General features: G+C 43.3%; 1 protein-coding gene across 3 annotated transcripts in view; it reads left to right on the top strand.

Annotated features, from left to right (window-relative positions):
- The window catches only part of PRKDC (protein kinase, DNA-activated, catalytic subunit), a 631,631-nt gene that overhangs the window by 302,202 nt on the left and 314,185 nt on the right, over window positions 1-15,244 (top strand). For all 3 annotated transcript variants that reach the window (XM_056521838.1, XM_056521836.1, XM_056521839.1), the window contains 3 exons: window positions 427-635; window positions 763-895; window positions 4,192-4,350. In XM_056521838.1, coding sequence (XP_056377813.1) covers window positions 427-635; window positions 763-895; window positions 4,192-4,350 — 501 coding nt within the window. The remainder of the gene's footprint in view (window positions 1-426; window positions 636-762; window positions 896-4,191; window positions 4,351-15,244) is intronic.

Below are 15,244 nucleotides of genomic sequence, written 5' to 3'. Positions count from 1 at the left end.
CACAGTGCTCTCTGCTGACCTCTGCTGTCCATTTTAGGAACTGTCAAGAGCAGGAGAAAATCCCCATAGCAAACATATGCTGCTCTGGACAGTTCCTAAAATGGGCAGCAGAGGTCAGCAGAGAGCAACTGTGGTCATGAAATCAGAGGAAATGAATTTTTTTTTTATTTCTCTTTAGTAAACATTCCCTAAAAAGTACTGGAAGGATTAAGATTTTATGATAGAAGTGATTTACAAATCTGTTTAACTTTCTGGCACCAGTTGATTAAAAAAAAAAAAAAAAGTTTACCACGGGAGTAACCCTTTAAGGGGTTAAGGTCTTTACTTTTGGTTATTTATATTAACTTTAAAGTAAAATAGGAAGTTGAACTTGTTTTAAATATAACAATAACATTTTTATTTAATATAACTTTTTCTATTTTATAGAATCTTGAGAATGAACTTCTGACTGATTTCCTTTGGGACTTAACAGCGATTACTGTATGTGATCCATCAGATATAGGGTTCAATACAGCAGATGTTCAAGTGATGAAGAACCTTCCAGATGTGTGTGTTCAGTTTCTGAAGGCAGTAGCAAAATCGCCATACAAGAGAACTTTGGACGTTTGTTTTCAGAAAAAAATTACATTGGAGCGGTAAATATCATTTGTTTTATTAGATAGTATGCAGGGTAAAATTTACTGAAATAATAAAATATATGTATCTCTTTAATGCTCTTCTTTTTAACTCACTTCAAATTCTCTTTTTTCTTAACCATGGCAGGATTGAAGATCTGTGTGCTGTTAAATTGTATGATCCAGATACACGATATGAAAGTGTTAAGTTGCGTGCCACACTATCTGCATGTAATCAGCTTTACAGGTCACAGTTGTTAAATTCCACTTTGCATGCACAGGTAAGGAACCCAAGTAAAAATCACAGATGCTGCATTAGGGTATACTCACACGTACAGCATCCTGCACATATATGATGCACAGGATTTAAAGCTGCAGATTTGAAGCTGTGTTCAGTCATTAAATTTACATTGAACTTTGCGCCAAAAAATCTGCAGCTTCATGTTCTTTTCATCACATCTGGGGAGTAACCTAAGGGTGTATTCACATGAACAGTTTACTGGGCATATTTTAAGTGCAGTATTTAAAGCTGTAGATGTAAACAAAATGACTGAACACAGCATCAATATGCACAGTATACTGTATGAATTTACAGGGTGGGCCATTTATATGGATACACCTTAACCCCTTAAGGACTCAGCCCATTTTGGCCTTAAGGACTCAGACAATTTAATTTTTACGTTTTCATTTTTTCCTCCTCGCCTTCTAAAAATCATAACTCTTTTATATTTTCATCCACAGACTAGTATGAGGGCTTATTTTTTGCGTGACCAGTTGTCCTTTGTAATGACATCACTCATTATATCATAAAATGTATGGCGCAACCAAAAAACACTATTTTTGTGGGGAAATTAAAATTTTGGAAGGTTTTGTTTTCACGCCGTACAATTTCTGGTAAAAATGACATGTGTTCTTTATTCTGAGGGTCAATACGATTAAAATGATACCCATTATTATATACTTTTATATTATTGTTGCGCTTAAAAAAAATCACAAACTTTTTAACCAAATTAGTACGTTTATAATCCCTTTATTTTGATGACCTATAACTTTTTTATTTTTCAGTATAAGTGGCGGTATGGGGGCTCATTTTATGCGCCATGATCTGTACTTTTTTTTGATACCACATTTGTATATAAAAAACTTTTAATACATTTTTTATAATTTTTTTTTTAATAAAATGTATTAAAAAAGTAGGAATTTTGGACTTTTTAAAATGTTTTTCGTTCACGCCGTTCACCGTACGGGATCATTAACATTTTATTTTAATAGTTCGGACATTTACGCACGCGGCGATACCAAATATGTCTATAAAAAATGTTTTTTACGCTTTTTGGGGGTAAAATAGGAAAAAACGGACGTTTTACTTTTTTATTGGGGGAGGGGATTTTTCACTTTTTTTTTACTTTTACTTTTACATTTTTTTACATTTTTTTTTACACTTGAATAGTCCCCATAGGGGACTATTCATAGCAATACCATGATTGCTAATACTGATCTGTTCTATGTATAGGACATAGAACAGATCAGTATTATCGGTCATCTCCTGCTCTGGTCTGCTCGATCACAGACCAGAGCAGGAGACGCCGGGAGCCGCACGGAGGAAGGTGAGGGGACCTCCGTGCGGCGTTATGAATGATCGGATCCCCGCAGCAGCGCTGCGGGCGATCCGATCGTTCATTTTAATCGCGAACTCCCGCAGATGCCGGGATCTGTATTGATCCCGGCACCTGAGGGGTTAATGGCGGACGCCCGCGAGATCGCGGGCGTCGGCCATTGCCGGCGGGTCCCTGGCTGCGATTAGCAGCCGGGATCAGCCGCGCATGACACGGGCATCGCTCCGATGCCCGCGGTTATGCTTAGGACGTAAATGTACGTCCTGGTGCGTTAAGTACCACCTCACCAGGACGTACATTTACGTCCTGCGTCCTTAAGGGGTTAATAAATTGGGAATGGTTGGTGATATTAACTTCCTGTTTGTGGCGCATTAGTATATGTGAGGGGGGGAAACTTTTCAAGATGGGTGGTGACCATGACGGCCATTTTGAAGTCGGACATTTTGAATCCAACTTTAGTTTTTTCAATAGAAAGAGGGTCATGTGACACATCAAACCTATTGGGAATTTCACAAGAAAAATAATGATGTGCTTGGTTTTAACGTAACTTTATTCTTTCATGAGTTATTAACAAGTTTCTGACCACTTATAAAATGTGTTCAATGTGCTGCCCATTGTGTTGGATTGTCAATGCAACCCTCTTCTCCCACTCTTCACACACTGATAGCAACACCGCAGGAGAAATGCTAGCACAGGCTTCCAGTATCCGTAGTTTCAGGTGCTGCACATCTCGTATCTTCACAGCATAGACAATTGCGTTCAGATGACCTCAAAGATAAAAGTCTAAGGGGGTCAGATCGGGAGACCTTGGGGGCCATTCAACTGGCCCACGACGACCAATCCACTTTCCAGGAAACTGTTAATCTAGGAATGCTGGTACCCGGCACGTTCCCTGAGTTTTTCCAGCAAGATGGTGCACCACCACATTATGGGTGTCAGGTCCGAGCATTCCTTGATGAACAGTTTCCTGGAAAGTGGATTGGTCGTCGTGGGCCACTTGAATGGCCCCCAAGGTCTCCTGATCTGACCCCCTTAGACTTTTATCTTTGGGGTCATCTGAAGGCAATTGTCTATGCTGTGAAGATATGAGATTTGCAGCACCTGAAACAAAGGACACTGGAAGCCTGTGCTAGCATTTCTCCTGCGGTGTTGCTATCAGTGTGTGAAGAGTGGGAGAAGAGGGTTGCATTGACAATCCAACACAATGGGCAGCACATTGAACACATTTTATAAGTGGTCAGAAACTTGTAAATAACTCATGAAAGAATAAAGTTACGTTAAAACCAAGCACATCATTGTTTTTTCTTGTGAAATTCCCAATAAGTTTGATGTGTCACATGACCCTCTTCCTATTGAAAAAACAAAAGTTGGATTCAAAATGGCCGACTTCAAAATGGTCACCACCCATTTTGAAAAGTTCCCCCCTCACATATACTTAAATGCCACAAACAGGAAGTTAATATCACCAACCATTCCCATTTTATTAAGGAATATCCATATAAATGGCCCACCCTGTAGTATGAATATACACTAAAGGTGCATTTACATGCAATGGTATTGTCACAGAAATTTCTTCAACTGAAAATTAGTTTTGTTAATCTCACTGGCTTTATGGGCATGCCTCGGTGACAAGCACATAGGTTTCTGCAAGCAAGCCCTGCACACCTGAATGGGGCAGTTGCAGGGACTTATGTTTATCTTACTTCAGTCTCAAAATAAGGAAGATACATTATTGTGCTTATGAACAATTAAAACTCACTGATACATATTCTCAAACATTAAAAAATATTCTAATCATTAAATTTTTTTGCACTGCAATATGTTTTTTTACCTCTTAAATTGGTAGCAAGCTTTTGTTAAGACATAACTATGATGCCTTGATTCAAAACTAAAAGTATTTCATTGCAATTTAATACTTTTACTGTACACTTCTGTCTTTAACATGCATGTTTTGCTCTTAGGTCACAGGTCTTGGATTTTCTGTTGGTTCCAAACTCCTTTCAGTGGTTTATAAGGGCATATCTGCCGGTAATGATAGAAAGTCTTTACCATCTTTAGATGTAAGCAGTAAACGTCTTGCTGAAGGTATTTTACAGCTGGCCTTTAATTTTGGTGGACAGGTAATTTTTTTTCTTTTCCCAATACATTATCTATACATCTATTAGTGTGTTTAGTATAATGTTGAAGAGAATGTACAGCAATATTTTTTTATTTACTAAAACTAGATACTGAAACATTTTTTTTCTTTATTTTATTTTCTGACTATATATTTCTCATGAATTGCACTGGCAAACTTTAGACCCGGCCTCCCCCTCACTAGACCATGGCTGTAGGGGGTGGGCCACAACTCTCTTCTGCTATCCCCCTCCTTTCTGGGCAGTCTGGCCTATTTTGGTCCCTGGTTTTGTCAGTGCTAGGCCTCAACTACCAGGGGTTGTCGCATTACTTTGCCACTAGCCATTTTTCTTCTCCAGTGGTCCGGTCTCCTTGATCTCTGGCTTTGTTAGGGCTAGGCCACAACAACTGGGTGCATGCTGAAGCCCCTGATTAAAGAGGTGCCTCCTGAAACGCGTCTTGAGTGAACCTCTGTGATCCTCCCTAAGTGATCATTACACTAAACATCTATCAACAACATCTTGCACAAGCGAAATTGGACAGAATTCAAACTGAGTGTCTTTTTCACCCAGAAGCGTGCTCTCCCCATCCCGATTCCCCATGCTCCCCTGCAGAGACTTGCTGTGAGCAACAGCCCTACTGAGCTTTAAGTCCTGCAGGTGGTAGAGCTGAGGAACTGAACAAAACTACAATCGGCTGAACGGGGAAGTGTCCCTTGCATCTTTTCTCCACAGGAGTTATTATATTGGAAAAATAAAGGGCATAGGCCCAGACTGTGTGTTTAGAAGTGTCAAGGATCTTGCTTTTGCTTCCAGTTGATTGCCCGAGCGCATAACGCTCCTATAAATATAGCTACAGTGTAGCACTGACTTTCATTTTGCAACTAAATTAGCAACTTTTTTTTTAAATATATTTTTTATACATTTTTAACCCCTTAAGGACACATGACGTTCTCATACGTCTCCATTTCCGAGTCCTTAAGGACACATGACGTATGAGAACGTCATGTGTTTTACCGGCCCCCCGCAACCATCTGGAGCGGAGCCGGTCCCCGATGCCTGCTGAAATCGTTCAGCAGGCATCGGGGCATATCGCCCAGGGGGGTCATTATGACCCCCCATGTCGGCGATGGCCGCAGATCGCTGGACAATTCAGTCCAGCGATCTGCGGCGGATTCCGGGTCAATCGGGTCTCCAGTGACCCGGTGACCCGGAATTATTGGCTGATCGGGGCCGTCAGAGACGGCCCCGATCAGCCAGAGCCAGCAGGGGTGAGGTGGCACTGGTGCCACCTCACGATCGCCCTGATTCGTCGGCCAGATTACCGGCCGACCAATCAGGGCGCCTGCTGCGGGTGTCACTCCCGCAACCCGCTCCGCCCCTCTTCCGGAGGACGTGAGCGGGTGCGGGACGTGCACCCCGGGTGCTGGGGACCCCGATCCCCGGCGCCCCTGTTGGGATCGGGGCCCCAGGAGCAGCGGCGGCGGCGGAGACGACGAGGGACTGACCTGTGCGGCGAGGATCGTTGGAGGTGAGTGACAGCCTCCTGCTGTTGCTTAGCAACAGCTCCCAGCATGCAAAAAGGGCATGCTGGGAGCTGTAGTTATGCAACAGCTGGAGGCAGACCACCACAACTCCCAGCATGCCCTTATGGGCATGCTGGGACTTGTAGTTTTGCAACAGCTGGAGGCACATTCTTTCTATGGAAAAGTGTACCTTCAGCTGTTGTGTAACTACAACTCCCAGCTTGCACAATCAGCTAAAGTGCATGCTGGGAGTTGTAGTGGTGCATCTGGTGGTTGCATAACTACAACTCCCAGCATGCCCGTTGGCTGTCGGTGACTGCTGAGAGTTGTAGTTTTGCAACAGCTGAAGGCACACTGAGTTAAGTAGTAAACCAGTGTGTCTCCAGCTGTTGCATAACTACAATCCCCAGCATCCCCAGCCAAAGTAGTATGCCTCCAGCTGTTGCATAACTACAACACCCAGCATGCCCTTCCGCTGTCCGTACATGCTGGGGGTTGTAGCTTTTGCAACAGCTGAAGGCACACTGGTTGCAAAACACTGAGTTTGTTACCAAACTCGGTGTTTCACAACCAGTGTGCCTCCAGCTGTTGCAAAACTACAACTCCCAGCATGCACTGATAGACCGTACATGCTGGGAGTTGTAGTTTTGCAACAGCTGGATGTTCACCCCCCAATGTGAACGTACAGGGTACACTCACATGGGCGGAGGATTACAGTTAGTATCCGGCTGCAAGTTTGAGGTGCGGCAAAATTTCTGCCGCAGCTCAAACTGCCAGCGAGAAATTACTGTGTGACTGTACCCTAAAAACACTACACTACACTAACACACAATAAAATAAAAAGTAAAAAACACTACATATACACATACCCCTACACAGCCCCCCTCCCCAATAAAAATGAAAAACGTCTGGTACGCCACTGTTTCCAAAACGGAGCCTCCAGTGGTTGCAAAACTACAACTCCCAGCATGCACTGATAGACCGTACATGCTGGGAGTTGTAGTTTTGCAACAGCTGGATGTTCCCCCCGCCCAATGTGAACGTACAGGGTACACTCACATGGGCGGAGGATTACAGTAAGTATCCGGCTGCAAGTTTGAGCTGCGTCAAATTTTCTGCCGTAGCTCAAACTGCCAGCGAGAAACTACTGTGAACCCCCGCCCGTGCGACTGTACCCTAAAAACACTACACTACACTAACACAAAATAAAATAAAAAGTAAAAAACACTACATATACACATACCCCTATACAACCCCCCTCCCCAATAAAAATGAAAAACGTCTGGTACGCCACTGTTTCCAAAACGGAGCCTCCAGCTGTTGCAGAACAACTACTCCCAGTATTGCCAGATAACCGTTGACTGTCCAGGCATGCTGGGAGTTTTACAACAGCTGGAGGCACCCTGTTTGGGAATCACTGGCGTAGAATACCCCTATGTCCACCCCTATGCAAGTCCCTAATTTAGGCCTCAAATGCGCATGGCGCTCTCACTTTGGAGCCCTGTCGTATTTCAAGGCAACAGTTTAGGGCCACATATGGGGTATCGCCGTACTCGGGAGAAATTGGGCTTCAAATTTTTGGGGGTATTTTCTGCTATTACCCTTTTAAAAAATGTAAAATTTTTGGGAAAACAAGCATTTTAGGTAAAAAAAATATATATTTTTTTACATATGCAAAAGTCGTGAAACACCTGTAGGGTATTAAGGTTCAAATTACCCCTTGTTACGTTCCCCGAGGGGTCTAGTTTCCAAAATGGTATGCCATGTGTTTTTTTTTTGCTGTCCTGGCACCATAGGGGCTTCCTAAATGCGGCATGCCCCCAGAGCAAAATTCGCTTTCAAAAAGCCAAATGTGACTCCTTCTCTTCTGAGACCTGTAGTGCGCCAGCAGAGCACTTTTCACACCCATATGGGGTGTTTTCTGAATCGGGAGAAATTGGGCTTCAAATTTTGGGGGGTATTTTCTGCTATTACCCTTTTTAAAATTGTAAAAATTTTGGGAAACCAAGCATTTTAGGTAAAAAATAATTTTTTTTTTTACATATGCAAAAGTCGTGAAACACCTGTAGGGCATTAAGGTTCACGTTACCCCTTGTTACGTTCCCCGAGGGGTCCAGTTTCCAAAATGGTATGCCATGTGTTTTTTTTTTGCTGTTCTGGCACCATAGGGGCTTCCTAAATCCGGCATGCCCCCAGAGCAAAATTTGCTTTCAAAAAGCCAAATGTGACTCCTTCTCTTCTGAGACCTGTAGTGCACCAGCAGAGCACTTTTCACCCCCATGCGAGGTGTTTTCTGTATCGGGAGAAATTGGGCTTCAAATTTTGGGGGGTATTTTCTGCTATTACCCTTTTTAAAAATGTAAAATTTTTGGGAAACCAAGCATTTTAGGTAAAAAAAATATATATTTTTTTTTACATATGCAAAAGTCGTGAATCACCTGTAGGGTATTAAGGTTCACTTTACCCCTTGTTACGTTCCCTGAGGGGTCTAGTTTCCAAAATGGTATGCCATGTGTTTTTTTTGCTGTCCTGGCACCATAGGGGCTTCCTAAATGCGGCATGCCCCCCAAAAACCATTTGTCGCTCCTTCCCTTCTGAGCCCTCTACTGCGCCCGCCGAACAATTAACATAGACATATGAGGTATGTGCTTACTCGAGAGAAATTGGGTTTCAAATACAAGTAAAAATTTTCTCCTTTTTATCCCTTGCAAAAATTCAAAAATTGGGTCTACAAGAACATGCGAGTGTAAAAAATGAAGATTTTGAATTTTCTCCTTCACTTTGCTGCTATTCCTGTGAAACACCTAAAGGGTTAATACACTTACTGAATGTTTTTTTGAATACTTTAGGGGGTGTAGTTTTAATAATGGGGTCTTTTATGGGGTATTTCTAATATGAAGACCCTTCAAATCCACTTCAAAACTGAACTGGTCCCTGAAAAATAGTGAGTTTGAAAATTTTGTGAAAAATTTCAAAATTGCTACTGAACTTTGAAGCCCTCTGGTGTCTTCCAAAAGTAAAAACTCATAAATTTTATGATGCAAACATAAAGTAGACATATTGTATATGTAAACCCAAAAAATATATATTTTGAATATCCATTTTCCTTACAAGCAGAGAGCTTCAAAGTTAGAAAAATGCAAAATTTTCATTTTTTTCATCAAATTTTGGGATTTTTCACCAAGAAAGGATGCAAGTTACCATAAAATTTTACCACTAAGTTAAAGTAGAATATGTCACGAAAAAACAATCTCTGAATCAGAATGATAACTAAAAGCATTCGAGTTATTAATGTTTAAAGTGACAGTGGTCAGAATTGCAAAAAACGCTCCGGTCCTTAAGGTATAAAATGCCCTGGTCCTTAAGGGGTTAATCAATCAACAAAACAACAATTAGAAAAACAGTGCCAGAAGACCCTCCCCTTCCGCACCCCGACACGATCATGTCAGAGGAACAGCTGTATAAATTGAAACGAATAGAAGTAGTCAGGGAGAGAGTAGGCCGACCGAAAACAACAGCACATGAAGACTACACCACAGACAAGTTCATTCGAACACACATATCCATACACACCCCAGGAGCTGCTATTCCCATCTAGCCAGGCTACGTCTGAGAGGCTCCCCGAACTAGGGGGTCAGCAGAGACATCCAACAATAACCAAGGCAACCAGATTTTGTCACATTTTTTGGGTCATCTCCTTCTGACATAAAGTGCATGGTACAAGGGGACATATTTGTTGATTAGGGCTATCCACCGGGCTAGAGGAGGCAATGATACATCCTTCCAAGCCATCACTACAAACTAGATTAACTACTTTGTAGCGAACTGTATACTATTGTGCTGCTTTTGCTCTACAGGGCACCACCTTAAATTTTACAGAGTATTGAAGAATCGTGCTACAGCAGCTACATAGTAGCAATAACCAACTGTGCCATTTTAGCTACATAGTAGCAAATACTGTACTTTTAATTTATTTTTTAACCTCATCAGGACGCCGGGCGCCCTGCATCCCTAGTCCTTAAGGACGTGGGGCATATGCATACGCCCGTGGGAATTCCGGTTCCCGCCAGTAGCCGGTCGGGGACCGGAATGCCTGCTGAAATCATTCAGCAGGCATCCCGGCACATCGCCGAGGGGGGTCCTGAGACCCCCCCCCCCCCCATGTCGGCGATTGCAGAAAATAGGGATGATCGGAGCTGTCAGTGACAGCCCCAATCATCCTGAGGGATAGGAGAGAGGTCGCAGTGCTGCGATCTCCTCCTATCCCCTGTATTTGGTCAGAAATGATTCTGACCAATGGCAGCGCAGGACAGTGGGTTGCCATGGCAACCCCCGTTATGCCCACTCCTGGATGTCGGGCAGAAATGGGGGGAGAAGATGGAGGCTGGGACCTGACCAGAAGATGCCATGGGGACCGCCGACCGGCCTTTCTAGTGCAGGGGTGTGGAAATTTTGTAAAAAACTACTTGTCCATGGGACTAAAACGGAGCAAAATCTACTTGTCCTTCATGACGATCCACTTGTCCGGGCCAAATTTGGCTTTTACACTGTCGTTTTCCCTCCTTGCCCTAGAATAGCCATAACTACCTACTATAATGATACCTTTTAATTGTTCCATAACATATGCTCCGAATGAAATTTAAAAAAAGAAATATTGGTGAAGTGAAATTGAAATAGTAAAAAGATAATTTTGCAAATTTGTTGGTTTTCTTTTCTACGCCATTCACCTTGTGGTTGAGCGAACATGCTATTTTGGTACTGCAGGTCGTGCTGATTACAGCAATACCAGATTTGTATAGTTTACGTCATGTTTTACTAATTAAAAAAATATTCTGAACTTTTTTTAAATTGTAATTTTCTGACCCCTGTAGCTTTTTTTTCCCCCTTATGTATGAGGGCTAATTTTTTGCACTATAATCTAGTTTTTTTTATCGGTACCATTTTGGTATTGATATGACTTTTTAATCGCTTTTAACTTTTTTTTTCTGGGATATTATAAAAATTGCAATTCAGTGGTTTGGTATTTTTTATTTATTTTTTGTCATTTACCGTACGGGATATATAATGTTATATTTTAATAGTTTGTACAATTACGCACGCAGCGATACCAAATATGTTTATTTTTATGATGTTTATATGTTTTTATATAGGAAAAGGGGGTAGTTTGAACTTTTAATATGGAAGGGGTTAATGTGTGTGTTTTAAAACTTTTATTACAATATTTTCTTTTATTTTATTTTTTTAACACTTTATTAGTCCCTTGGGGGACTTTTAGGAGGAATCATTAGATTCCTCATACAGATGAATAGAGTTCTATTGAACTCTATTAATCTGTGTACTCTGTGATCCATTGATAGAGCCTAGTCCCGCCAGGCTCTATCAATGACAGAGCCACAGGACAGCAGGGAATAGAGGTAAACCCTCTGGCTACCTCTATAGTGGATCGCCCCCCTGCGATCGCGCTGCAGGGGGGGCGATCCACCCCATTAACCCACCAGGGAGCATTCACATTTCTCTTTTGATGCCGCTGTCAGCTTTGACAGCGGCGATCTAAAGGGTTAATAGCCAGCCGCGGCGATTGGGATCGCCACATGCTGGCTATTAGTGGCGGCCCCCGGCTACTGAGAACAGCCTGGAGCAGCAGAGTTCGGAGAGGGCACGAATCGGGAGTTCCATACTCCCCTGTGAACGCCGCTGTGAGGTGCGCTGCCGTGCTTATCGGGGGCTTTCAGGTCCGGCCCTGCTTGCCCGAAGCAGGGCTAAGGACCTTAAAAATTCCCTTGCCCGGCCCCCGGAACTGCATGTCCCGGGCGTCGGGCGATAGGAATTCCACATCCCTGGCTTCTGCATGGAGGTTCTGGCCAGGATGGTATCTTCCTTTGAGGCCATACTCTTTGCCCAGCTTTACTCTCACCCACCCAGTAAGCAGTTCTGTTGTGTTGGGGCAAGTCTTCACTTTCCCAGGACAAATCGATTCTTCTCCCCCTCCTTTTCCATCTGAAGCTGCTCTTGTGTCTTGAGTCCCCCTACCTCTGGTTGGGTCGTTCCTTCGTCTCCCTCCACCGGCTGGTCATTATCACAGATGCCAGTCTTTCCAGGTGAGGAGCAGTATACGGTTCCCTCTCGAACCCAGGGAGTTGGTCTTGGGAGGAATCTTGTCTCCACATCAACTTTCTTGAACTCCGGGCCATCTCTTTAGTCTGGTGGACCTCCTCTTCTTCAGGATCCAGATCGACAACTTTACTGCAGTTGACTTTCTGAACCACCAGCGTGGCACCAGGAGCAAGTTGTAAATGTTAAAAGCTGCCCGGTGTCTTCATTGGGATTTTTCCGATTTGGCCTGTCATCCAGACCAGGCTTGTAAACTGCAGTCTGCCAAAATCTAGCACAAGTGTAAAAGGCTTTTTTTTAAGTGGTTTTAGCACCATGGTTTACACCCTGTGCTGTGCTTCACTCCTAAGATTCTGTCCATCCTTCAACCGGGCATTGATCAGGGATGGGCCACTCTACTTTGGAAAGTGCAGGTTTCCACCCTTCCTATCCTTTATCATTCCACCCTCGCCCTCTGCTCTTAGTTGAAGACTTTTTTTTTTACAGGGCGTGGCCATGGTGCAATTCCCTTTCGTACTTTGGTTGAACCCTGGGATCTCCATATTTCCCTTGACTCGCTTCAGGGCTCTTCCTTTAAACCCTTGCACGACATTCTTTGTCTGCTTCTTTCCTGAAATGTCATTTTTTTGAGTCCATCATGCCCATTTGCAGGTTGATTGAGTTGGCGGCGCTTTTCTGCAAGTCCTTCTATATAATTATCCACAAGGACAAGGTTTTCCCCTGGCCGATTCCTTCATTCCCTAGGTGGGTTCCTCTTTTCACATGAATAAGGACATTGTTCTTTCCCCTTTTTGCCCTTCCTTCTCCCATCCTGGGAAGATTTAACCCCTTAAGGATGCATCCCTTTTTCACCTTAAGGACTGAGCCCTTTTTCGCAATTCTAACCACCGTCGCTTTACGAATTAATAACTCGAAAACGCTTTTACCGAATATTCTGATTCTGAGATTGTTTTTTCGTGACATATTCTACTTTATTTTGGTGGTACATTTTCGGCGTTACTTGCATCCTTTTTTTTTTGGTGAAAAATACCAAAATTTCATGAAAATTTTGAATTTTTCTAACTTTGAAGCTCTCTACTTGTAAGGAAAATGGATATTCCAAATACATTATATTTTTATTCACAAATACAATATGTCCACTTTATGTTGGCATCATAAAATGGACATATTTTAGCTTTTTGAAAAAATTTGAGGACTTCAAAGTAGAGCAGCAATTTTCAAAAATTTCATGAAAATTGCAAAATCTGAAGGGACAGATGTTACAGAACTACAACTCCCAGTATGCCTGGGCAGTCTAGGCATGCTGACAGTTGTAGTTTGGCAACATCTGGAGGGCTACCGTTTGGGCACCACTGTAACAGTGGTCTCCAAACTGTGACCCTCCAGATGTTGCAAAACTACAACGCCCAGCATGCCCAGACAGCCATTGGCTGTCTGGGCATGCTGGGAGTTGCAGTTTGGCCTTCCTAGTGGTTGCCACAGTAAAGATCACTTTACTTTCACTTTCATTCCCCCCCCCCCACCCCTCCGTAGTTTCCCTACCTGAGCCAGGATCCAGCAGTCTCCAGCGACGTTCCCAGACATCTTCTCCTCCAGGTACCGGTCTCCATCTTCTCCCCACGTTCCCCTCGACATCCATGTTTGAATTGACATGCGATTTTCTGCGATCGCCGAATGATTTCAGCAGGCATCCCGGTCCGGTCCCCAACCAGCTAGCGGCGGGGAACGGGATGCAGGGCGTACTCACAGGACCTTTCCTGGCTGGTCATAGGGGCTGTAGAACAGCAGTTAAGGGATTTGCTTTACAGCAACCAGATGAATATAATAAACTGGGATCTAAAAAATAATTGATTATTATCTGAGAGCTTTGTGTGTGTGCACTATGATCTGAGCAGTGGTCACTTTTCCAAAAGTGGTGCCCACCATGTATAAAAATCTAAGATAAGCTCCTAAAAAGTATTTAGTCAGCCACCAATTGTACAAGTTCTCCCACTTAAAAAGATGAGATAAGCCTGTAATTTTCATCATAGGTATACCTCAACTATGAGAGACATAATGAGAAAAAAAAATCCATAAAATCACAGTCTGATTTTTTTTTTTTAAGAATTTATTTGCAAATTATGGTGGAAAGTAAGCATTTGGTCATTAACAAAAGTTGATCTCAATACTTTGTTATATACCCTTTGTTGACATTAAGTCTTCACAAGATTTTCACACACTGTTGCTGGTATTTTCGCCCATTCCTCCATGCAGATCTCCTCTAGAGCAGTGATGTTTTGGGGCTGTCGCTGGGCAACACAGACTTTAAACTCCCTCCAAAGGTTTTCTATGGGGTTAAGATCTGGAGACTGGCTAGCTTGCTCCAGGACCTTTAAATGCTTCTTACGAAGCCATTCCTTCATTGCTCGGGTGGTGTGTTTGGGATCATTGTCCTGCTGAAAGACCCAGCCACTTTTCATCTTCAGTGCCCTTGCTGATGGAAGGCAATACATACAAGACAATACATTGCCCCATTTATTCTTTCCTTTACACTGATCAGTCTTCCTGGTCCCTTAGCTAAAAAAAAAACAGCCAAAAGAATGATGTTTCCACCCCCATGCTTCACTGTAGGTATTGTGTTCTTTGGATACAACTCAGCATTCTTTCTCCTCCAAACACGACGAGTTTAGTTTTTACCACAAAGTTCTTCTTTGGTTTCATTTGACCATATGATATTCTCCCAATCCTCTTCTGTATCATCCAAGTGCTCTCTAGCAAACTTCAGACGGGCCCGGACATGTACTGGCTTAAATGAGTACTCCAGAATAGGAAAATTGTACTCCATACTGCCAGCAGTAAAAAAAATTAAGAGGTACATACCTTCCTTGGCTCCCCCGGTGCCTCCGGTAACCTGCTCCAGTCTCCGCTGCAATCCTCTTCCTGGTTGCCGGTGGTCGGCGAGTCATACTGCGGTCAGCCAATCACCGGTGCAGCAAAGTCCCGACTCAGCCGGCGATAGGCTGAGTGGCAGTATGACGTTTTCCTCCCCGGCACCTGCTTCCGGGGCCAAAAATGTCACACTGCCGCGTAACCTATCGCCGGCCGGGTCGAGACTTTGCTGCGGCCGGTGATTGGCTGAGTGCAGTATGACTTGCCGACCACAGGCAACCAGGAAGAGGATCGCGGCGGAGACCGGAGTGGGTTACCGGAGGCATCGGGGGAGCGAAGGAAGGTATATACCTCTTTGTTTTTTTACTGCTGGCAGTATGGAGTACAATTTTCCT

The sequence above is a fragment of the Hyla sarda genome, chromosome 5, assembly GCF_029499605.1.
Source record: "Hyla sarda isolate aHylSar1 chromosome 5, aHylSar1.hap1, whole genome shotgun sequence".
NCBI classification, from domain to species: Eukaryota; Metazoa; Chordata; class Amphibia; order Anura; family Hylidae; genus Hyla; species Hyla sarda.
This window is presented reverse-complemented; position numbering and strand designations above follow the sequence as displayed.